The sequence below is a fragment of the Etheostoma spectabile genome, chromosome 12, assembly GCF_008692095.1.
Source record: "Etheostoma spectabile isolate EspeVRDwgs_2016 chromosome 12, UIUC_Espe_1.0, whole genome shotgun sequence".
NCBI classification, from domain to species: domain Eukaryota; kingdom Metazoa; phylum Chordata; class Actinopteri; order Perciformes; family Percidae; genus Etheostoma; species Etheostoma spectabile.
The window spans coordinates 15,503,089-15,525,157 of NC_045744.1; the positions used below are offsets into that span (position 1 = coordinate 15,503,089).

General features: G+C 42.0%; 2 protein-coding genes across 3 annotated transcripts in view; both read left to right on the forward strand.

Moving 5' to 3' along the window:
- Positions 1-13,889, forward strand: LOC116699315 (apolipophorins). Its single transcript, XM_032531838.1, has 32 exons — positions 1-1,416; positions 1,547-1,597; positions 1,748-1,914; positions 2,007-2,077; positions 2,315-2,480; positions 2,719-2,856; positions 3,088-3,268; positions 3,365-3,507; positions 4,018-4,121; positions 4,717-4,882; positions 5,114-5,317; positions 5,452-5,604; positions 5,941-6,085; positions 7,069-7,227; positions 7,424-7,542; positions 7,630-7,842; positions 8,477-8,635; positions 8,802-8,986; positions 9,070-9,252; positions 9,613-9,704; positions 10,082-10,251; positions 10,386-10,539; positions 10,623-10,699; positions 10,801-10,981; positions 11,073-11,228; positions 11,409-11,542; positions 11,770-11,928; positions 12,106-12,289; positions 12,393-12,604; positions 12,772-12,977; positions 13,574-13,733; positions 13,884-13,889. Exons 1-32 carry the CDS (start codon positions 1,353-1,355, stop codon positions 13,887-13,889), a joined length of 4,662 nt encoding a protein of 1,553 aa, XP_032387729.1. The 5' UTR covers positions 1-1,352.
- LOC116699543 (uncharacterized) overlaps positions 13,558-22,069 on the forward strand; it is a 21,142-nt gene continuing 12,630 nt past the window's right edge. The window contains exons 1-18 of one of the 2 annotated variants that reach the window (XM_032532199.1): positions 13,558-13,733; positions 13,855-13,938; positions 14,233-14,370; positions 14,585-14,700; positions 14,789-14,881; positions 15,051-15,271; positions 15,433-15,626; positions 15,743-15,997; positions 16,087-16,316; positions 16,457-16,621; positions 17,297-18,403; positions 19,131-19,502; positions 19,868-20,221; positions 20,620-20,955; positions 21,042-21,173; positions 21,284-21,436; positions 21,600-21,716; positions 21,826-21,984. In XM_032532199.1, coding sequence (XP_032388090.1) covers positions 15,069-15,271; positions 15,433-15,626; positions 15,743-15,997; positions 16,087-16,316; positions 16,457-16,621; positions 17,297-18,403; positions 19,131-19,502; positions 19,868-20,221; positions 20,620-20,955; positions 21,042-21,173; positions 21,284-21,436; positions 21,600-21,716; positions 21,826-21,984 — 3,777 coding nt within the window. In that variant the 5' untranslated portion in view covers positions 13,558-13,733; positions 13,855-13,938; positions 14,233-14,370; ... (1 more) ...; positions 14,789-14,881; positions 15,051-15,068. The remainder of the gene's footprint in view (positions 13,734-13,854; positions 13,939-14,232; positions 14,371-14,584; positions 14,701-14,788; positions 14,882-15,050; positions 15,272-15,432; positions 15,627-15,742; positions 15,998-16,086; positions 16,317-16,456; positions 16,622-17,296; positions 18,404-19,130; positions 19,503-19,867; positions 20,222-20,619; positions 20,956-21,041; positions 21,174-21,283; positions 21,437-21,599; positions 21,717-21,825; positions 21,985-22,069) is intronic. The other variant, XM_032532200.1, reaches the window with a different exon arrangement.

A 22,069-nucleotide genomic window follows, 5' to 3' on the forward strand; every position in this document is an offset into this window, starting at 1 on the left:
CCCTGGTCCGGACTAAGGGTGCGTTCAAGACCTGTCGGTTAAAACTTGTTGGATGTGTTTGTGCCTTTAATCGGTTTAAGTCATACACTGGCTGTGTGAAGGTTGCACTGGTAATTTTACTATTTCTCTACATTTACATCGATGTCGATTTGATAAGTGATACATTTAACTCATCATCCAACAGCAAAACACAAATCGTGGTATTAAACATAAACCGTTCTTCAAACTTATTTTTTGTTACCAGTAAATCACAAGTATAATTTTATTTTAGCACACTAACGTATTTTCGATTCAACAAACTTCTACTACAAGCCTATTCATGACCTAAAAGTTGGGGTGAAAGAGAGTTGAACGGGGTAAACAGCATTTTCCAGAGGATTGTCTTAAATACCATTTTCTCTATGTGGTTGAATGCAGCGTCAACCAGCAACGCGCAGTGACTGACGTCGCAGCACGGGCGTGGACAGCAGCGGCGGGTGCGCATCGTCGTGGAAAGTAGGTGGCAGGCAGCTTGGGTAATGATGGGGGAAGGCGGCGGGGATGAAATGCGTGACGGGTAATTTATAGTTTTAGCCCACTCGGATTCTGAAGAAGGTTGCTATGTGGTACAGGGCTTTTTATTTAACGTTTCTGGCAAATATAGTTACATCAACAGCCACCATAGCCCCCTAAATCTTTACTTTTCCAACTGTTTTTATCCACAAGACAGACACTAGATGTCTCTCTTCTCTCATGGTTTCCTCTCAACTGAAGTTGTTTGTCTTCAGAGAAGTTTCTGAATCAGTTTATAATTAAAGTCCACACTGGAGGTTTATTGATGGGGATTAGGTATTTTTGATCATATTGACAGTGTTTAGGAGTGTGTCTCCTCACATAATCTCTAAGCAAATCTGTTGTAGGCTATTGTTGAAGATGTGCAGCAACAAACCCACTTTGGTAATTATTTTTACAGGTTTGGGGTTGTAGTGCTGTTTTTTTGTCCTAGGCCATCACTGCAGATAACTATCAAATTGGATATTACGCACCCGCCTGCCCGTTTTTTAACTTTCCTGCAATAAACTGAATTTCCATCCCTATGTGGCTCATGTTTTATGTCTTTCCAAGTTAATTGGAAAACCCAAGAAAACCCCAAATGTTGTGAGGCCCATTGCTGTGTCAAGTGATTGGCTCAGTGAGTGTTTGTAGCTCCAGCTTGGAGGTATTTCCTGATTGGTCGCTGTGAGCACCATGGGTCACTGTGGAAGCCCACGTACAAGCGTGGCCTTTCAGTGGCTGTGAACAGTGCTTGGTTTTCATCTCGCTTACATGTGGAGGCTTGGAGGCAGCCAGATCTGCAGTGACTTAGGGTTGCCATGGCTATGTCCTTGTTACTTCCCAATTGTCTTCACGTTACACTATTTTTTCTCCTGATACATGGTGAGTTTTATGGCTTTAATCTATAATGTATTTATTTTTGGTGTGCATTTTAATTCCCCATTAAATGCTTCAGTGTAGAGGTTTGGCAGGCTTTGTTTGTGAAAAATGTTTGACCTGATTTTCTGTGCAGTAGGTAATTGCTTTCAGACAGAACCAAAACTCTGTGATTCAAGTTGTGCTGGTGAGAATCTAGTTTGTTGCTTATATCAATTATGATGCTTACATGATAAAATGTCTTTCATGCAAGACATTAAGTCTTTTGAACTACAAGATTTGTTTGAGTGAAACACTTATTTTCTTCTAATCCTGTGGTTATTAATCATGTCTATAGGGCTTTCTACCCCGGACTTGTTCTATCAGAGAGGCGTGAGGTATACTTACAGGTATAGCACGACAATTACCACAACCCTTCATGGCTCCAATGCTGGCAGGAACGGACTGGCTTTGGACTGTGTGGTTGATATCAATGTGATTTCAAAGTGTCACCTTATGATGCAGGTCAGCTTTGATAAAGTGTTTGTGGAAAAAAATAAACCTATGTATAAAGTACTGCAAAAAGTCAATGATTTATGCACATGCTTGTCCAACAGATTAGGAACCCACAGATAAAGCGGCTTTCCCCTCAGAAGGAGCACTCTGTTCAGCGTTTAAAGAGCTTGAGGTAATACTCTGTCAATTTCATAGAATAGTATGTGGTTTCTACAAGAGATAGTGAATCAATTAATGTTATTTTGCATGCGGTTCCGTCTGTTCTCGGATCTTTATCATTTAAAGTTTAAGTCCAGATCATTTGGAATGCTACAACTGTTTTTCCTATGAATGTGATACTCTGTTCAGATGCTCCACTTGTCTGTGTTGTTGAGTCTCAGGGGGCTCATCTGGTGTTTTTGTTTCCCAGAGAGTCACTGGAGAGAGCGCGCCTCAAAATCTCCCTCCAGGGGGGAAAGGTCACAGCCCTCTGTCTCCAGGAGGGGGAGCAGGTGTGGGCCCTCAACATTAAAAGGGCTCTACTGAGCATGCTCCAGACCTCCCGCATGGGATCCAAACAAGAATTAGAAAAGGAGGTGAGGGTGTAAGGAGGGCTATGTTCTATTTACAAATGCCCAATTTGAAAGATGTATACACACAGCAGCTCTTCAGTTTTTATGGAGATTTCAAAATAAAACAAACATACTTCTTATAGTCTGACAAATATCACGTCTACTCCTGCTTCAAACAAAAACCGTCATTACCATCATCCTGCAATAATATAGTGCATTCACATGGTGATTATCTGACTTTTTTTTAACACCTCTTTCTCAGACCGATGTGTACGGGATGTGCACCAGCAGGTATGAGAGGCGAGGACCTGTTCTGCTGAAGAGCAGGGATCTAAAACAATGCCAACAGTCCAGGCTAGCAAACTTCTGGCCCCATTCAGTGTCTTTAACTGAAGATACAGTGAGTTTTCCTCTCGTCTGTCTTTGTTGAAAACATGGCTACCAATGTGTACACTGAAACCATGTACATTTCTTTGAAGGGAGTATACATTCTACTGTAACTTTTCTGTACCACTGAATAAGAGGATGTTCTTTTTAGCCCACTAATAACAATGCTACATCTGCCATTTAGTTTGACAGCATTTATTCACACTTTTATGATCGGAGGTTTGTTTTCTCTGACTTTTGCTAGTCATTGCAGTCAGAGCTGCACTGTGTTCAGAGGCATGGGTTGCATGGAGTCATGGAAGAGGTCAACTGTACTGAAGCCATTTCCATGGCAACATGGTCCACAACTGCAGGGCTGGTGAAGACCCAAACAGTGTCCACCCTGCGCCTGCTCAGAGCGCAGCCAGGAACTCCTTCAGGAGCAGGTCAGGAGTGATGCTTTTGCAGTTGCACTTAGTATTATACTAACACTGTTTTACAGACATGCCTCCTGATGCCTGCTCTCCTTAATGCTCATGCAGATTCCTTAGGTCCTGGTGTGCTAACTGACCTGCAATTTGAGGATGAGGGGGCTGCAAGGCCCGAAAAAGCCAGAGCGTCAACACCTCAGCAAGCCAGTCAAACTGTCAGGATTTTATGTAGCCTCACCTCAGACCCACAACTGGTAGGACTCAACAGGTTCTAGTCAGCTTTTGACTGTATATGCACACTTATTGTATGTTTCAGTTTACTTGCATTACACTTATATGCTGCAGTTCTTTTCACCAAATCAATATTGATCACTTTTAAGTAGCCCATACCCAGCCAGACCACTGTTGGCTTTTTTGTGTTTGTATTTGCGGGTTGGCTTCCCCGGAGCATTTGTTCCGTATCATATTAATGTCCACCATACACAGGAGTCCACTCGAGCCTAATCTGGCAACCTTCATCATAGTATGTTTACACGGGAGGTGTTTAAAAGAGCCCGTCAGACCCAGAGCTACTCTGTGATATAATTACTGTAAGGTAATTACTGATCAGGTGACTGATGGGATAAAAAGTGGGTTCACCGTTCTGCAGTAGGGGATTGGTTCTGCTTGAGCAGGAATAGTTTTGTAAAAACTGGAGAGTAAATTTTCTTAGTTTAATGAAGCCTATAATGTAAGCCCGTATGCGTCTTTGGATTTGCTCCTAGGCATCACAAGAGTTCCTTCAACTGGCTTTCCAGCTGAGAGATCTGACTCTCTCTCAACTCAAGACACTTTGGCAGGAAGCATCTTTCAAGTGCCGTAATGACTGGTCAGTATTTCATCAGTCTTTTATAATGGAGTACCTTAGTATTTTAGTTATTCATTAATCTCTTCCCTTGTCAGCTATTTGGACATTTCCAAACTTGTCATAGTTAATATAATATATCGTGCTTCTAGTCAATTAGATTAAAGCTGAATGCACTCTTGTTTATGGGTTCTGATTATAAAATACACAACCTCTGACCAAGTCAACAAGTAAATAGAAGACCAGAATCAGAATCTATTCTGAGACACAGATGACCTACAGGGTCCTTAGTCCCAAATATCGTCTATCACAGAACATAGCAAATATACCTTTTATAATAGTGGACATTTTGACTTGTCAATCAAGTCTATGTTATCAGTTACACCTAGCCTCATTTCAGTTAGCTGTGGCAGTCCCTCATCTTATGGATCATTGTTTATTGAATTACAGAACCACTCTCATGTCTGTCTGCTGAATATGAAGCTGCAGCTAGCAGTAAATAGCATAATTACCGGAAACTTGATAACAGCTAGCAGCCGTTTTTATAACACCACGTGTGACACAGGTTGCATACATATAGCAAAAGGTTGATACTGATGTTGAATAACTGGTTGGACAGGCAGCCATTGTTGGATGCATTACCAGCCTGTGGATCTGAAAACTGCATCATACTACTGACTGACCTAATGAGGAACAAAGAGCTGGAGGAGGAGCAGGCTTATGCTTTTCTCACCACCATAGCCCTCATTCCTCATCCATCGCCACAGATCATCAACTCCATCAATGTAGGAACCTCTATGTGACCTAAACTTTCTGATCAATGCTTTTTTTGTGTTCACTCCTGAGATATATTAGTCATATTGATGTCAGAAATATCATATATAAATGTGTAAGATTAGTAATGGCTGCATCTATCCATGCGAATAAACATCCTCATACTTTCTTATAGCTCTTGTGAAAGAAAGATTAAAGGCCTAGAGGCTCAGCACATACTGTATCCTTGCTATCTGTGTTAGGCCTTACTGGAGGTCCAAGAGGTTCGGTCCAAGGCGCTGTTAGCTGGATCATCTCTGGTCTATCAACTGTGCCAAAGGCCTCAAGCCTCTTGTAGTGAACTTCCGCAAGTACGGACCTTTATACAGACGCTTAAGGAAACCCTGAAGGAGGGCTCCAAGGGAGAGCAACCCACTCGAGTGAAGATGCTTTCAGATGAACACGAGGTGCATTTCCAATCATGAAACCTGAAACATGAACATGAAACCTGGTGATTTGATGCAACTGTCTAAAGCATGACTGTTTTAAAACTATTTTACATAAACATTTTCTAATAGGCATAAATCTTGTCGTCAAACAGCTTATCTATGCACTGAAATCAGTGGGAAACACCGGTCTGTCTGCTCCGGTCTTCATTCCTCTGCTAAACCACTTCATGCTCGACCACTCAACTACACTGGAGCTGAGACTTGCTGCCATCCAAGCATTCAGACGCTTTCCCTGCTCAGCTGATGTTAGTTGATTTGGAAACTAATATGTCATCATTTACAACAATAACATCAGGAAATGTCTTTTGCACATTCTTTCACATATTGTTTTGTTGTGAGGAAAAAAGCTTAGCTTGAGGGAACTCTACGTAACTCAAAATAGGAAGCTGTTCCCGTACCCAGTAATGAATTATAAGCCAACATTCACTTTTAAGAGAAGATTTAGTCACTCAAATGTAAATATAATAGGTCTTCATATCACAAAGGCTAACTTTCTAATTGATTCATGATGAGTTGAGGTGTAGGTGGAGAAATGATCGGCAGGCTCATATCAGTGACTGACAGCAGTTTCCTTCCTCCAGAGATCTGTGCTGTTGCAGCTGTACTGCTTCTCCCAGGAGGATCCTGAGGTCAGAATCGCTGCATACCAGCAGCTCATGCACTGCCCCGATCAGCACGTGTTTGAAGTAGTGAAGATGACGCTGAGGAACGAGACCTCCAGCCAAGGTCTGATTGAAACGTCTGTGGTTTGTAGAGGGGATGCTCATAGCAGCCTCTCCCAGTGAAAATGAGTCCTCTTCTGTTTATGATCATAGATTTGCTCTGCTTTCATTGTCAAATGTTTTTTGTTTATTCCAGCCACTTTTACTTGTATTTTCTTGATCTCTGAGTAGTGGTGTTGTACCATAAGACTTAAAGATCCCAAATCATGCTCATTTTCAGATTTATACTTGTATTTTGGGTTTCTACTAGAACATGTTTACATGCTTTAATTTTCAAAAAACGCATAATTTTTCTCACACTGTCTGAATATACCTGTATTCACCTTCTGTCTAAAACGCTCAGTTTTAGGGCCTGTCTTTTTAAGCCCCCCTTCCAAAAAAGCCCAGTCTGCTCTGATTGGTATTGGTGCTCTTTGCGGCTCTGCACCATCATTAAAGCCGGGGAATGACTGTAACAGCCCTTTCTACATATATATGGTGTAGTTGTGACATAACAACCATACGGAAGTACTGACAAATCGTTTAAAGGCACTGTTTTTTAATAAGGCTGTCTGCATTTCTCTGTAGATTGAGCTTTTTATACTGTCAGAGTATTCATATTACTTACCTTAATTTCCTTCTGTATAAATAAATTATCTATCATCTATCTATCTATCTATCTATCTATCTATCTATCTATCTATCTATCTATCTATCTATCTATCTATCTAGCACATGGACATGCTGTTTAATCTCACATTTTTACAATATGGGGCCTTTGAAATTGGCAAAGCTTTGGCAAAAATTAGCAAAAATTGGCAAAGATTTATACAAAGCTGATGATCCAGTTTGTTTTTCTAATTATAGGCCAATTTAATTAGGCCAATTTCTATTTGCTACAGTGAATCACAACATTTTATTACGTAAACTGCCGAAATATGCTTTTCTCAAAACAACTGTATGGCTAAAATAACAGTTGTAAAAGCCCTTTCTCTTCTGCTTCTCTAGTGGGCTCATATGTGTGGAGTCACCTGACTAATGTCCTGAGGAGTGAGGACCCCATGAAGCAGGTCCTAATCGAGTCACTGCCTGACAACATTATCAGCAGAGACTTTGAAGCTGAGTTTTTTAAATTCTCATCCTATTCAGACTACACTGTTTCATCAGGTAATAATGGCTTCACTTCAGCTTCAAACTGTCAGAACTTTCCATGACTGGAAAACTAACTCTATCATGCATATACACACCAAGTTGAGATAAACTGAATCATTTGTAATGCTTGAATAGGAGGTGGTGGTGGTGCATTTTAAGGTTTCGCTTGTGCCCACAGCTCTGTTTTTTTCTGTTCCTTTGTCTGTTTCAGGCATGGGAATTACAAATGTGGAAACATCTTTGGTTTTCTCTCCCAAATCATTTCTACCAAGATCTGCCACTGCCAACCTGACGCTTTATTTTCATGGCAGAGCCCACAACCTTCTGGAAGTGAGTTTGATATCCAATGGATTGCTAAAAGTATATTAAAGTATTTTTTAACTGTGTTAAATGCATGCATTTTCTTTCCCATTTAAGGTGGACCTTCACGTCGAAAATGCTGAACCACTTTTGAGCAACATTTTTGGTCACCAGACCTACGACTCTGATGAAGAGTTTATGGCTCGAAGACAAAAGTCACAGTCCAAAGAGGCTAGGAGGACAAAAAGAAAAACGGACAATGGCCATAATGCAGAAAAAGAAATGTGTTTAACCGGCACAAACAGTTATCTGAGCCAAGCCAGGGCCATGGTGAGGTCACTGTGATTGTTGTAAGACTTTTGTACGTTGTAGGGAAGTTTTTTTCAGCAGACTAGTAGCCTTACATTGCATTTAAGATTTTAGACTTTTGGTCAATACTGTTATTTTTACACTACATTTGTATGAGTTACTACTGTATACTTGTACTTGTACTTGTATACTATACTATAATACTGATATAGTTAAAGTAAATGCCTAGATTAGGGCTGCAACTAACGATTATTTTAAAATATTTTGTCTGATAGATAGCCCCAAACCCAAAGATATTATATGTACAAGAATTGAAAAACAGGAAAAAGCAGCGAATTCTCACATTTGAGAAGCCGGAATCATCAATGTTTGGCATTTTTGCTTCAGATCAATCACCAAAATAATTAGCGATTCATTTTCTGCAGATCAACTAATTGATTAATTTACTAATCGCTTCAGCTCTAATCTTAAAAACCAGCACTTCAAGCAACATAGAGTAAATAAAGCCACAACAAAAAATACTCTGACAATAAAAATAAAAAGAAACACAATTGTTAAGATGAAATACAAGATTTACAATCCAAGGAAGACTATTACATGAGTTAAATGAGTGATAATTAGTCAGCAACACATGTTTGTGCTTTGTCTTTTCCAGTTGTTTGGGAGGTGGAGAACGGAGGAGAATAGGCCCAAGTGTTGGGTCAGCGTGAAGGTGTTTGGCAATGAGATCAGCTTGTTCACATGTAAAGATCTCTACAATCAAATTGACCAGTTATCGCTGAGCATGGCAGGACTAGCTGTCAAACTGCTTAAGGTACACTGGACGTAGATTGTTCTCACAGTTGCTATGTCTCAACTCTGTCTGTTAACCCCCCTTTTCATTTTCACACACACACACACACACACACACACACACACACACACACACACACACACACGGCTGTCTTCTCAACTGGCCTTCCTTCCTCTTTGTCCTGCAGGGTCATGAGGTTCAGCTGGACCATAGGGCCGTTCTGATGACGGACGAGCTGGTTTTACCGTCTCTGTCTGGTTTGCCCGTCAAACTGGGCATCAACATGACCTCCCTCCTATCGCTGCGTCTGAAGGGCAACGTCAACTACAGGGATACTTCTCACTTCTCCCTGACTGGATACATCAAACCCAAGTATGTCCACATAACCAAAAGTAACAGGAGCCACAACTCTGACCTGTGGTTTCAAAGTGTAATTTCTGTTTCTTTATTCTCAGTGCCTATGTGGGGCTTTCTGCTCGGATGGGGGTTGATGGTGCTTTGGGTCAGGCTGCAGTGGAGTGGGTCTCTGAGCTGACGAGCTCCACCAGTCTGGATGGCAGTGTTCACCTGCAGGAGGGGCGGGATGTCAGGGTCACACTTAACACACCGGAGGACGTCATGGACATCATGTCCCTCAGGTAAGTGAGGGCATTTATTGCAAGAATTGAGGGTTCACATGCATCATGTAGGACACAAACTATTTTAAAAAGAAAATGAGGGAGGGAGAGGGTTAGATAGAAGTACATGTTTTAGCTTCTCAGATCATGATGGCTTATCAACTGCATTACCATACAACATGAATTATCATGTACAGGACTTAAATTAGTGCTTCTTGAAAAGTCCTCCAGTGTGTCTGTTCATATATGTTTACAGGTTGCACTATCTTGGAATGACAAGTATAGTAATAATAAAATTCAATTGAATTCAACAAAAAAAGTAAACTACTACTAGTTTTGATTAATGGTTTCCCTAAGAGAGTGTTTTTTTGTGTTCACCAGCTCCAGAGTGTTTCGGCTCAGTGGAGAACACAGAGAGGAGATAAAGGGGCCAAAGAGTCGGGTCCAGAAAACCACCTGCACACCAAAGACATGTTGGTCCTTAAACACTCTGTATGGCATTGTGCATGACACACAGAAGTTGTTAGAAAGTTTGTTGCCAATTGAGATCTGAAATTTGACTTTTTTTTAATACCATACACATTGCCATTTTACTTTTTAGTCTTTAGTCTGTGCCGTTATACTGACGTGCTTATTCCTGTAAGTGTGTGTGTGTATTTGCATTTTTGTGTGTAGCTAAGTGTGATGGCAGGATTTTAAATATGTGATTCTGGCATAAACCCATGTAATTATGCTTCAGACCATTTATCTCATAAAGTGAAAGTCAGGTGTATTGTTTTGATTGATCGGCTGACTTCCTGCAATGGTCACAATTCTTCTTTACCAAGCACTGATCTCTGCTTCCTCACAGGGTCCAAGATGGTCGGCTGGCAGCTGTGCTACAATGCCTCTTACCCATTAGCTGCCACAAGTGTTTCCCTTCCAGCTCCAGGACCTGTCTACATCTCCCTCAGTCTGCTGAAGCTGGACAGAGGCCTCCATTACTACCTGCTGGAGGCTGCCTACTCGCTGCTTCCTCAGGTGCTAAGAAAAACAAAGATCTACGGATAAGTTTAATCTTTGAGATGGTTTTCTCTTTGTATGTCCCTGTGGGAGATCTCTTTATTTAGTCCCACTGTGACTAACACCCCAATCTGCCCCAACTCATGTTTCAGAAAGGCACCTGGCTCCCCAGAGAGGCCTCCATTCACCTTCTCCTGGCAACACCTCAGTCCTCCATCCCGAGGGACATGTCTGTGGACTTGACATTCAGCCCTCACAGACTGCTGCTAAGGATCACACACCCTCTGAAAACCATCCACATACAAGGTTGGTCATAGAGGAGCACCATAACAAACACAAAATCCCAACTTCTGTCAGGGTTTAATCCTGAAAATGTGTTGTTTTCTCAGGGCAGCTTGAACAAGAGAGGAACATAAAATCAGGAAAGCTGGAGCTGTTGATTGATGGTGTTCATTATTATATCATGGTAAGTGTTAAAATATTCTGTAATGTGATTTCTTCTGTAGGATATATTTACTCTTAAAATGTTCGGGTCATGTAAGATGTTAATTCGTTTGTAATCTTTAGGGTTTGGTTGAGACTCAGACACTCCTGTCAGAGCAGAGAACGCGGTATCACCTTGAAGCCAAAATGGCCGCTAATGGACATCCCATGATCCTCTCTGCTAATGTTACTCGTGGACTGGGTAGGAAGACCAGCTTCTCTGCCACAGTGAAGAATGTGTTCAGAGAAACTGCATCAGTCTCAGGTATCCAACAAACATTACCAAATGATGTACGTTTATTATCTTTGAAAGCATGAGTTTTGTATTGAAAAAGAAATTTTGCTATATTCATCAGTGGCCCTGGAGCGCAGACAAGATGGCAGAAGCAGGCAGTACTCTGTGGAGGCGGAGCTTCTGTTACCCGGTGTGGTCGGCACCAGGGTGCTGGGACTGATGGAGCAGAAGGGCTCACTGTGGAGCTCTGCACTCAGGCTCAAATATGGTGTGGGAGGTGAGTGAATGAAAAAATATTACAGTTTGTTGCCTATCTTGCCTTTAGGATCTGCATATTAGCAAAATTGTTTTACACTTTAAGAAATGGAGCAGTTTTGCAGTCTCACTTTCAGGAAGAATATGTAGTTCATAAACATTTCCCCAACATCAGTTCGTCCTGACCTTTGCCCCTACACAGGTGATGCCCGGTATCTGCGTCAAGAGTGCTACACGTCTCAGAGACTAAGGAGTGAGAGGGACTCAAACCTTACATACATCATTAGAGCGGACCACGAATTCTCCTGCTCCAACACGGCTCCTATCAACCACAAGGTACCTGAAGATAATGAACTCCACTGTGTGTTTATGTCACACAAGCAGTTGATATGAATCTTAATGTAATACTTATTGAGTGATAAGTGAGAGTGAGTGGTTCTTCCAATGCATGCAGTTGCTGCTGATTTCCAGCTTCTCAGACTGATTAATTTGTAGATGGGTGAAACAGGTGACTTAACAGCAGAGGTTCTGTCTGTGATTTCTCTTTTTTTGTGCATCCACAGATCCACCTCAGGCACGAGGAAAGCCCCTGCCACATTAAATCAGCCCTGGACATGAGCTATGGCAAACACTGGGATGAGATCAACAACAAACGCACACTTCTTCTGAGCCAGTCTTTCAAAAACCAATCCACACACAACCACACCAGCTACACACTGGAGGTAAATAGACCTCTGTGATGCCTCTAAATGCTTTTTCATTCCAAATCATCACATATATAATTTTTTAAATGCATTGCCTTCTGTGAAATAATCCTTGGATGGACATTTTTTTAAGTATTTATTACATATTTTTTCTGTCCAAAATAAAATAATATATTCCCTATCATGTAATTCCAGTTCAGTCTACAGGTGCCAGAGAAGAATTTAAACTACAGGACTCAGCTTCTGCACTCTCACCTGAGAGAGCTTGGGTCTGAGAGCAGCACTCACCTCAAAGTCAACTACAACAACTTGATGCCGCTGGTGGCTGGATTACACTGGAAAATCCCTCCAAAAGATACCCTGCAGAAAAAATGGGAAGGTAAAATGGCTATAATTAATCATATGAATGTGTAAGTTGTTATTGGCGTCTATTGCAGCAGTGAAGAAATGGTCAGCATCATTTCTCGCTTACTATCGTCCAGGTACATTTAACATGGACACACCGTGGCTGTATATCTACACTGCCCACAAACTGAGCCAGCACCAACACCACACGCTCCAGCTCACCTCAGAGCTGACCGCCAGCAAGTGGCTGACCATCCCTAACCTCATGCTGGAGGGTTTCTACAGGAACAGAGGCAGAGAGAGGGAGGCCCGTCTGGAGCTCTACACATCAGCTGCCACCTACATCCAAGTAAGGAGAGGAGAGGATGCTACATCTAAACGTTCAAAATGTCAGTTTTTTAGTATTTGACTCTGAAAGAAAAAAAAGTCATAATGAGCCTTTTATTTGTTAGCACTAACTAGTAAAATTGTATTGCAAAATCTGCCATGCCTTTTTCCCCTCCAACTCCTTCTCAGGCAGGAGGGTGGGTCATGGTGGGGAAGCAAAGTGTGAAGGCCTCTGGCTCATTGAGCTCGTTGTGGACTTCACCTTTGAGAGGAGACGTCTCTCTGGAGACTCTTAAGTTCAGCCACACCCTACAGATGGCCTCCACCTATGGCAAGCACAACGTCAGCCTCGCTGCTGTCCTGAACACTGTGGATAAGGTGGGTGGCAAGACTGGGTCAGTCTGTGGAATGGGTGTTAAATATCAGGGGTGGAAGTAACAAAAATGAATTGATAAAAATGGAGATGAAAATGCATGTGAATTGAAAAATAGAGTGATACATTTGTGGCTGAAGTAACAAAAAAATGCTTTTGCAAATAAAATTCAGTGAATGCAAAATGGGGGAAAAATGAAAATGGCCTGTTTTTTAATACATGTTACTCAAAATTTCCATTTTTTCCATTCTTTTACTAATTTTTTCTTCACTGATTTTCACTCCTCCCTTTTACAGTAAAGGGTTATTTCACTCCCATATTTTAAACCTTTTTGGGATAATGAATGACTATCTACTAACATCTTTTTAAATTTTAAAAAAAAGCCAAACGATATAAAATGACTTTCCCGAACCAAAAAGTTCATCCCAGAATGGAGTTTGGGAGTATGAGGGGCTGAGGAAGGACAAAAGATGTACAAAAGCACAAAGCCCCGCTCAGGGCTGTCTCAATTTATTGCTCGAATGACTGTTGATGTTTTCTAGGGTGGGTTTTATTTTTTTACATAAACAATGGCAGCGAGAACACTGCTGACTTTAACAGCGATGCCATATTGCACAGACAGCCCTTCCAGGCCTTTCCTCAGACTCTCCTCCTGCGGGAGACCTTCACCATCGACCTCCTCAAAGGCCTCTACATCCTGGAATCGAAAGCTGGTTTCCATGGCAACAAAGAGGTCCTCCACACCCTCACCTTTGGCTACTATCCACCAAGCCCTTTTGTATGTTTAGTCTATGTTGATTTATTAACTCAACACATGATACTTAAACAGAAAGTTAGGGAGTATTTAATCACTGTATTTACCGATTTATTTTGTGTGTGTGGCTCTTCTCGACATTTAGGTTTGTTCTGCACTCATCCATCCTTTCAGCTCTGACACTATTCCTTCAGATTCGGAAATCTGTGTGACCATAACCAGCAACCAGGTAAATTACAAACTGAACTACAGAGAAATATGTACAAAATCATGCATAAAACATGCAGAGTTTGATGAGAATCTTATGTACAGTCAGATCCATTAAAATGCTGGATTTTAATAAATAATTCACAGGTAACCTGACCTAACTTCAGTGAAATACTTGATGTTGATCTCAAAACGTGGACAATGCATTTAAATGCAAATCAATCAAACTTATATACTGTAGATGGAAAATCTAGGGAAATATTGGCAACATTTGTGTTAATAAATAATGTTTTAAATATGGCACCCTCCTTCTCAGACCCAGAAAGACATTCATGGGAGGTTACGGGTTGGTAGCAAGGAGAAACTGACTTTCTTTGGACAAGTTCAGTTGAACCCTTTACACTCAAGTCACCAAGCGATTAAAGTTAGAGCCAACTTCACCCATCAGCTCCAGGTAAATCAACCTCTCTACTAAGGAAAAAAACTTTCTACTGATCAGTTGCCAAGTTGCAAAGTGCCAATAGTTGCCAAGTGCTGATTTGTATGGTGTATGGTGATTGCACTCAGAATTGTAACAAGTGATGTGAGTCCACCTCCAACAGCGTACAGTATAGTTTACAGTAGAAAAGGCCAAACTTGTGACCAGTTCACTGCGATTACTGTTACAGCTGCAGCTCCCCTCCTCCGCTATAGTGGAGGGAAATGTATGTTGGAACTCCAAAAACAACAGTGACTTTGTTTAGGCAAGCGGGGAAAAACTGAGAATTTAGGCAGGAAGTGCCAAGTAATAATCCAACTCAGCATTTTTAAAGATTGTTTAAAAGGGGAGCCCTTTGGTGAGTTTGTTGGTAATTTTTTTTTTTTTCTTTTAGCTTTCTGTACAGCTCAATGGAACGTCAGGAAGAGTTGGTCTTTATTCCTTTCTTAGCCATCCCTTCAAATCAAAGATTCCCAAAACATTAGAGGTGGGGCCGCTTTTGTGTTTGAACAAATTATTTTATTCAGTGGTCCCAAATCGTAAAGTAAAAAAAATTTAAAAGTCTTACAGCGGTTGATTTTATTAAACACAAATAAGAAAATTGTATGCTTTTAGCATCTGAGCTATCTTTTCATTATGTTGTTTTTCCTGTTAAGGTAAAGGCCACTGCAGACATGTTTGCAGTGGCTGGTACAGGAAGTAGCTCAGTACATGTAAGGGTTGATGGAAAAGACAGGGTGAAGCTGGATGCTCAGATGTCCCACACCTTCCAGAGGGGAGACACAGCCGTTGGACTGAGGTTGAATGTATCCCAGAGCTTGCTGCCTTCTGCCACTGAGCTACGTGTAAACCTGGCTGCCAACATGACCTCAGACAGGTGTGTGCATCCACCTGTATTTTATCACACTGTCTACATATATAATTTTGTCTTAATTTGGCACACACAGTGATTATCATATATGTAATAAACAATGCTGAATCTCTCTTGGACACATGGGCTTTTGAAGTCATTGCATCCCCGTTCCCTGTCTCCTGCAGCGTTTCTCTACATGGCTCCTATACACAGGGGCATGACGCTCTGCTGGCTCAGGTCAAAGGGTCGCTAAAAGACACCCGGGGTCTCCAGCTGGCTGTGTCCGGGGATCTGAGGCACTCCATGACCAACCTCGCTATTTTGCCTCCAGTCCTGGGGTTGGACGGGGTGCTGGGACGGTCTGACACCCTCATTGAAGGTGGAGGTTTATTTGATACGATTACTAATTCAATATTACATTAAAGCGTTTAGTTTTGACATTGTCTTTACCTGAAATACATCCTGAGGAATCATTTTTACTTTGTATAATTGTAGGACAGCTGAGAGTTAGAGTGATGGAGACCTTGTACAGTGCGGAGCTGAGGCATCAGGAAGATCCCGGAGATTCTTCAAATGGTGAAGATGAAGAGGGCATGATGGGAAAGAAATTCCACATGGCCCGTGATTGGCTGTGTGTTTGGTTAGGGGCAGAGCATTTGTGTGTGAATGTGAGCCGCCGACTGGGGGGTCGAAGGACGGGCGAGGTCTACACCAGACTATCTCACTCCTTCAACCTGTTCAATGCCAAAGGTAAATCATTACTTCATTCATAACATATTTTACATTTAAAACATTATGATGTCTCCTGGTGTCTCAGTCTCTTTGTCTTGCGAATACAGGTGTACCAGCCAGCAGTAATGCCCAGGTGAGGTGGTCCCAGGATGGTGGTCGACTGTCAGTTCTTGCAGAGCTTCAGGCTGGACCTGAACATCTAAAAGCTGAGTTTAATGGAGGCAAGACAGACCAGGTTACCCCACGATGGGAGTACTTCTCCAGGCTGCAGCATCAAGTCAAAGCCTTGTTGAAAAGAGGTGTATCAAGCTCTATACAAGCCAAAGCACACTACCAGGTGAAGGACTATGTCCTATTTTTGTAACCCTTGCCAGCTCATGTTTTATGGATGACCTTAGGTGCATCAATGTGCTATCTTAAGTATGTACACATGCCTATTTATCTTTCCTGTATTTATGTTTTTCTTTCCACTGTTAGTTAGAAACAGAAGGTCTGGACACAAGCTTGGTCCTCCACATGGAACATGAGAGAATGATTGACATCCTTTTTAACATTGGATCAAAAAAACGCACAGCTATGTTGGTATTGTCTCTATGGCAACAAATTAAGCTGTTCCAGGAAGTCATACCCTCCTCTTTACAGGTACATCTTACATAATTTACATAACACACTATTATTTGCAGATTTAAGACTGAAGAATAGAAGTTTAACTGTCTTTATTAATCTTTACCTGTGATCTTTACGTAGTTTTGGAGCATTGTGTTCATTTAATCCATAGGACATGACTCCATTGTCAAATCCCCAAATTGAATAAGCAATATTTGTACCCTGCATGTAGGAACAAAACCAGTCAAAGGAATTCTGCAACATTGTAACACTGGCAAATACAATTAATTGGAGGTGCTGGTATTTTGTTACCTTTGAACAGAGCCAGGCTAACTGTTTCTCCCGGGTTCCAGTCTTTATGCTAAGCTAAGCTAACAGGCTTTAGCTTGATATTTAATGTACAGACATGAGAGTGGTATCAATCTTCTCATTTAACTTACGGCAAGAAAGAGAATAAGCATATTTCCCCAAATATTCCTTTAAAGTAGTTCACCCACCATTCCAGCAGCACACTGTGATCAGTAGTATCAAATGAGCCGCTAAGAATAAAATATAACCGGTGTTGTTTCCTAATAAGGGCTCAGATTAGCATTTTAGTATACCACCAAATTGTATGTGGCTTTCTAAAGTACAGTAATGCTTTTATGGTCTCCTCCTTCAATTTCTTCTTTGAAAAACAAACTTTATCAACAGGGGTTTTTGTTTTTACAGATGAACTGCACAGGGGACGCCACTGCAGACCGACTCTCAGCCCAGTGCTATGGAAATGTGGCGGGTTGCCCTGTGGAGGTACGAGTCTTTCGCTCCTATAGACCACACAAAAGGCTCTGCTATGGCCTGTCGCTCTCTCACTTTAGCCTCAATGCTCAAGCTAAAGGCTGTTACAGTCCCAATGGTCAGAAGGAGCTCAGAGCTAACCTCACTCATTCTTCTGTGCTACAGCTGATGTATCTGGGCGTGCCCACTAAATCTAGTCTCAGGCTCCTGCTCCGGCCTGGGCCAAAGAGGTGGGCATTTGGGATTGGGTTGGTTGTTGGCCCTTGGAGAATGGACTTTAATATGGCACTGAGGTTGGAGAGAGCTGGGCTATATGGCTGGCACGGGCTGCTTGAGTTTGGGAACCGCAGTGTTAAACATAAGGCAGAGATGACAGGTCGGATGAGGCTGGAAAGCTGGTGTCACATCTGGGCGGATGTCAGTGTGGAATGGGACTCAATCTCCTCAGGTCTGTTCCTTTCTGTCCGGTGTAAAGGGGTGGGGAGACTGGTGTGGGTGCAGGTTAGGAGAGTTGAGGGGGGTGTACCACATAAAACTTCTTTAACGCTACATGGACAAGCAGGGAAAGATGGACTTAAAGGTTCTTTGGGTTTAGAACATGAGCAGGACTTTTGTCAATGCCTCTTGTCTGTCCTGCTGAATGCCCAAAAGGCTGAAGTAGGCTGGACCCTCCAGCATCACTGGGCCTCTCTTGCCTCCATCATCCCAAACAAAGTAGACCTCCAGGGGTCAGGTCAGCTCAGTGACACCTCCCTATCTGGAAGTGCACGGGTCTCTTTAAACACCCACTCTGCTCTGATAGACTTTACTGCTGCCTGGGAGCCCTCCACCTCCTTGAGAATAATGCTTCAGCAAAACCTGGCCTCTTCTGTTGTACCAATGGAGCTCACTGTTAGCATGTCGACCACGGCTGGTCAAGCTGAATTGGAGGTGCAAAGCGATGTGTGCTCCATGCTTCTCCAGGCAAATCAACACAGGGGAGGAGAGGACAGAAGGACCCGCTGGAATATTTTTGTCCACCAGCGATGTGTCTTACTGAAGGTTAGAAAGGAAACAAGAAAAAGTGCCAGGAAACTTGTTTCCCAGCAGAAGGAAAACCAAAGAGACATCCGCACATTGGAGATGAATCTTTTTTTTCCATTACATTACATGGTGCATTGATAACATCAATACTGCATGGGGAAAGTATCAAGACCATGGTTAAAATGAGCATTACCTCCTTATTGATTTTAGCTACACTTGTGGCATAGCCTTAGGGATGTCTGACGGTTATGTCCTCCACTTTGGTCCAAACAAACATCAACAACTATTGGATGAATTGCCATTTTTGGTATTCAACATTCATGTTTCCCACAACAACTACTAGTAGATCCTAGTGATCCTCTGACTTTTCCCCAAGCATCATCAAGTCAAAACTTTAATTTTTCTCGTACCTTGGTGTATGACCAAGTACCTGCAAAACTAATGACATCATAGTTTTTCATCCCATAATCTCAAATTAAACATTTTTGCACTTTACGTAAAATGTAATGCAGTGAATCCTTTTAGCAATGGTCTTGTTTGTTTATTTCAGGATATTTTTTTAAAATCAATGTATATATGATTGATGAATGTCATAAAGTTATATACCGATAGCGCTGTACATCTCTCTGCTTGTTCATTTTTTTACAACACAACTTTAAAAAGAGAGTACTTGTATCTTATTTGTTTCGAAGGAATGCAGAATAGTCCTGGTTCTAATCTTTACTTTTTAATTTGTCCTCTATAGACTGTCCTGCCGTCGCAGACTTCAGCTAACATCTCCATCACCCATTCTGGCTGCTCAACTAATCTCAGTACCGTGCTCCAGGTAGAGGGGGAACAGAAAGGCAGCCTTAGTCTCCATTTAACTTGTCACCCCTACATTGGTCTGAAAGCATCTGTACAGCACTCTATAAAGCCAATACAGATGTTGGGATTTCCTGCCCACGGAGCATTAATCCTGAATGTTTCAACTGCACATCTGCCTGGTTTCGAGGTTGGCCTGGAGCTGGGACGTTGTCATTTTAGGGGTAATTTGGGGAAAATCAAGGCTTCCCAGACAGAGGAGGAGCAGTCTTCCTACACTGTAAATGTGACCAACTACTGTCCTGCTCTACAGGTCAGACAATCAATGAGTTATGTGTTATATAGCTTGTGGAGACTTAAATCAAATATGTTTAAGTTATAAACATTACCTCTAACTGACAATACATTGTAATTTCTTTCATCACAGTACAGGATTCACACCTGTCCATGTTGACATCGTTTCCTTTTGAAATACAGTTTCCAGCTCATTAGGTTAAGCCACAGCTCATTTATTACAGCAGTGGAGCAGAACAGCACAACAGATGATACAGCTGATAGATTACTATCACCCCTATTTGACTTATTACCTCTGTGGAGAGAGTCAACGCTCCTTCCACCAGTAGGCAATCTGAGTCTCTCAACACCACCTAACGTCCTCCATGTACATGTGTGCCACAGGGAACTGTCCTCCCAGTGTCCCTGGCTCTCCAAGCCCTCCTCTCAGTCGTCCCCTGCCAGCTTACCATATCCTCGTCTCTGAGGGCAGACAGCCAGGACCTTACCCTGGAGCTGAGTCATTCCTGCAGGCCTCCACGTCTCTCTGGGACCCTCACACACTCCTTCCTTGGGCTGAGGATCCAAGGTGTACCCCAGATAATCACCGTAGAGGCTACTGCTCATAGAGACCCTGAGCAGGCTGGGGCCCTGTTTATTAAGGCTGGGACATGTTACATTAAAGCTGATAGAGTTGTAGAGTCCAAAGGAAGGACACAGAGGCTCTGGGCTCTGGAGTCAAAGTGCCCAATGTTACAGGTACTGAAAAGTATGTTTTTGTGGATGATTACTAAATCTTTGACAGTTGAAAGTTGTATTCACCTGGGTCTCTGCCTGTATGTCCATCACAATAATAATTTGGGATTTTTGTAATGTGTGCCAGTCAAACAGGTTGACTTGATGAGGTTGTTTTGATTATAGCCTACAGCTAATGGTCTGAATGAAGTGAAATATGCTGAAAAGATCAAACTACTTACAAACGTAAGATTGACTGAGTCACTAAGGTAGACTTTTTCACTACAGACATATCGACATGTTAGGAAAAGACCAGGTGTATTTAATACCATAATCCTATACAGTAAGTTACACCTCGAATTTGTCCTGCAAAGGTCTATTACTGGTAAATGCTTCACCACTTGATATCCATTTGTTTTTAGTCTCACTTAAATGGATCAGTGCGGCAAGACCTTCATGATAACTGGACAGCGAAGGTAGACACCCATGTGGACGGAAAAAGGGTTTTTCTGAGGCTGAATGCAAGGGCCTGGCCGGAGCTGAGTGTGGAGGGCGAGCTCAGTCACAACCTTCCTGCTCTCAAAGGTTTACCGGAGCACAGCAGACTGAGAGTCACCTGTAGGGCCGGAAAAACCAGATATAACACCGAAGCCCTCATTCAGATGGAGGAGTGTACAGTTGGAGTCAGAGGAGCTGCGATGTCACAGCCAGGCCTGCAGGGGTCGCTGGTGTACCACAACAACTGCACAGTGATTCAGGTTGAGTAAACACACCACATGATCATCCTACTGCCCATTTAATCTATAATAACATGATTATATATCACTTTCTTTCTTGTTTGTAGGAGTGGGGTAGTCCTGACAAGATGCAGTCCTCTGCATTGTTGGTTGTCTCCCCATCTCTTACAGAATCCCAAGTCTCCTTGGTGATAGATGATACAGAGTTAAATACTTCAGCGGCTTTTAAGAAAACTAAGGTGTGAAAATACATACGTTAATTTGTGTACATTAAAATCCAATGGAATTCACATTTCCCTTGTAATACAAAGATGTAGCCTTAATTGATATATTTGATTTGTGTTTTCAGGATACAATTGGAGCATCGCTCAATCTAAACCACTCTGTGCCCCTATTGAAAAAGCTGGGTCTCCCTCTTAATGCTGCATTGACAATGAATTCTGGGATTCATGACAATGGCTCATACTATTACCTACTACACAGTAGTACAGGAAGCCAAAGGGTAGGAGGCAACACTGAATATAACATCTTCTTGGAATGAAATGCTCTTTTTAAGTCACACAAGCCTGAAGTCTAGAATGATATACTGTTTATGCATTTATAACCACACCAACCTTCTACTGTGTGTAACAGCTGCTGCAGTTGATTCTCAGAATGTTTTACAGCTAACTCAAGGGATGACGGTTTCAAAGATTCCCGAAACAGTCCGAGTGAAGATTCATTTTAGACACACAGTGAATTATCTAAAGAAACTGGGAGTCCCTGGAAACAACAGCATCCAGGTTAGAATCCATCAAACAATAAGAACTGACAGTTGACTGGCCTAAACAGTGCACTTTAATGAAGGTGTACAGTCTCTGATGCCTGATATCACAGTGACTGTGTGTGCAGGTAGAACTTGGCTCCGTTGAGGGGAAGGCCTTGACATTACAATCCCAGTTTGGAGGTCCGCAGGCGGGAGTGAGGCTGAAGATGACAAAAGAGATCAGAGGAACCATGTGGCACAGCTGGCCATGGCTACGGGAGCAAGGACTGCCACTCAATATAGAGGTATCCTAATGTTTTGCTTATTTGCAATATATTGGTGTATTGCACTGGTATAGATACAACAATTTCTCTTAAAAAACTCTCTTTT

Excerpts from the sequence above, each read along its gene's own strand:
- LOC116699315 (XM_032531838.1), top strand. The coding sequence starts at position 1,353 with ATGGCTATGTCCTTGTTACTTCCCAATTGTCTTCACGTTACACTATTT. Across the intron at positions 3,508-4,017 it reads TCACCTCAGACCCACAACTG|GCATCACAAGAGTTCCTTCA; the intron begins GTAGGACTCAAC and ends ATTTGCTCCTAG. Across the intron at positions 4,122-4,716 it reads TTCAAGTGCCGTAATGACTG|GCAGCCATTGTTGGATGCAT; the intron begins GTCAGTATTTCA and ends CTGGTTGGACAG.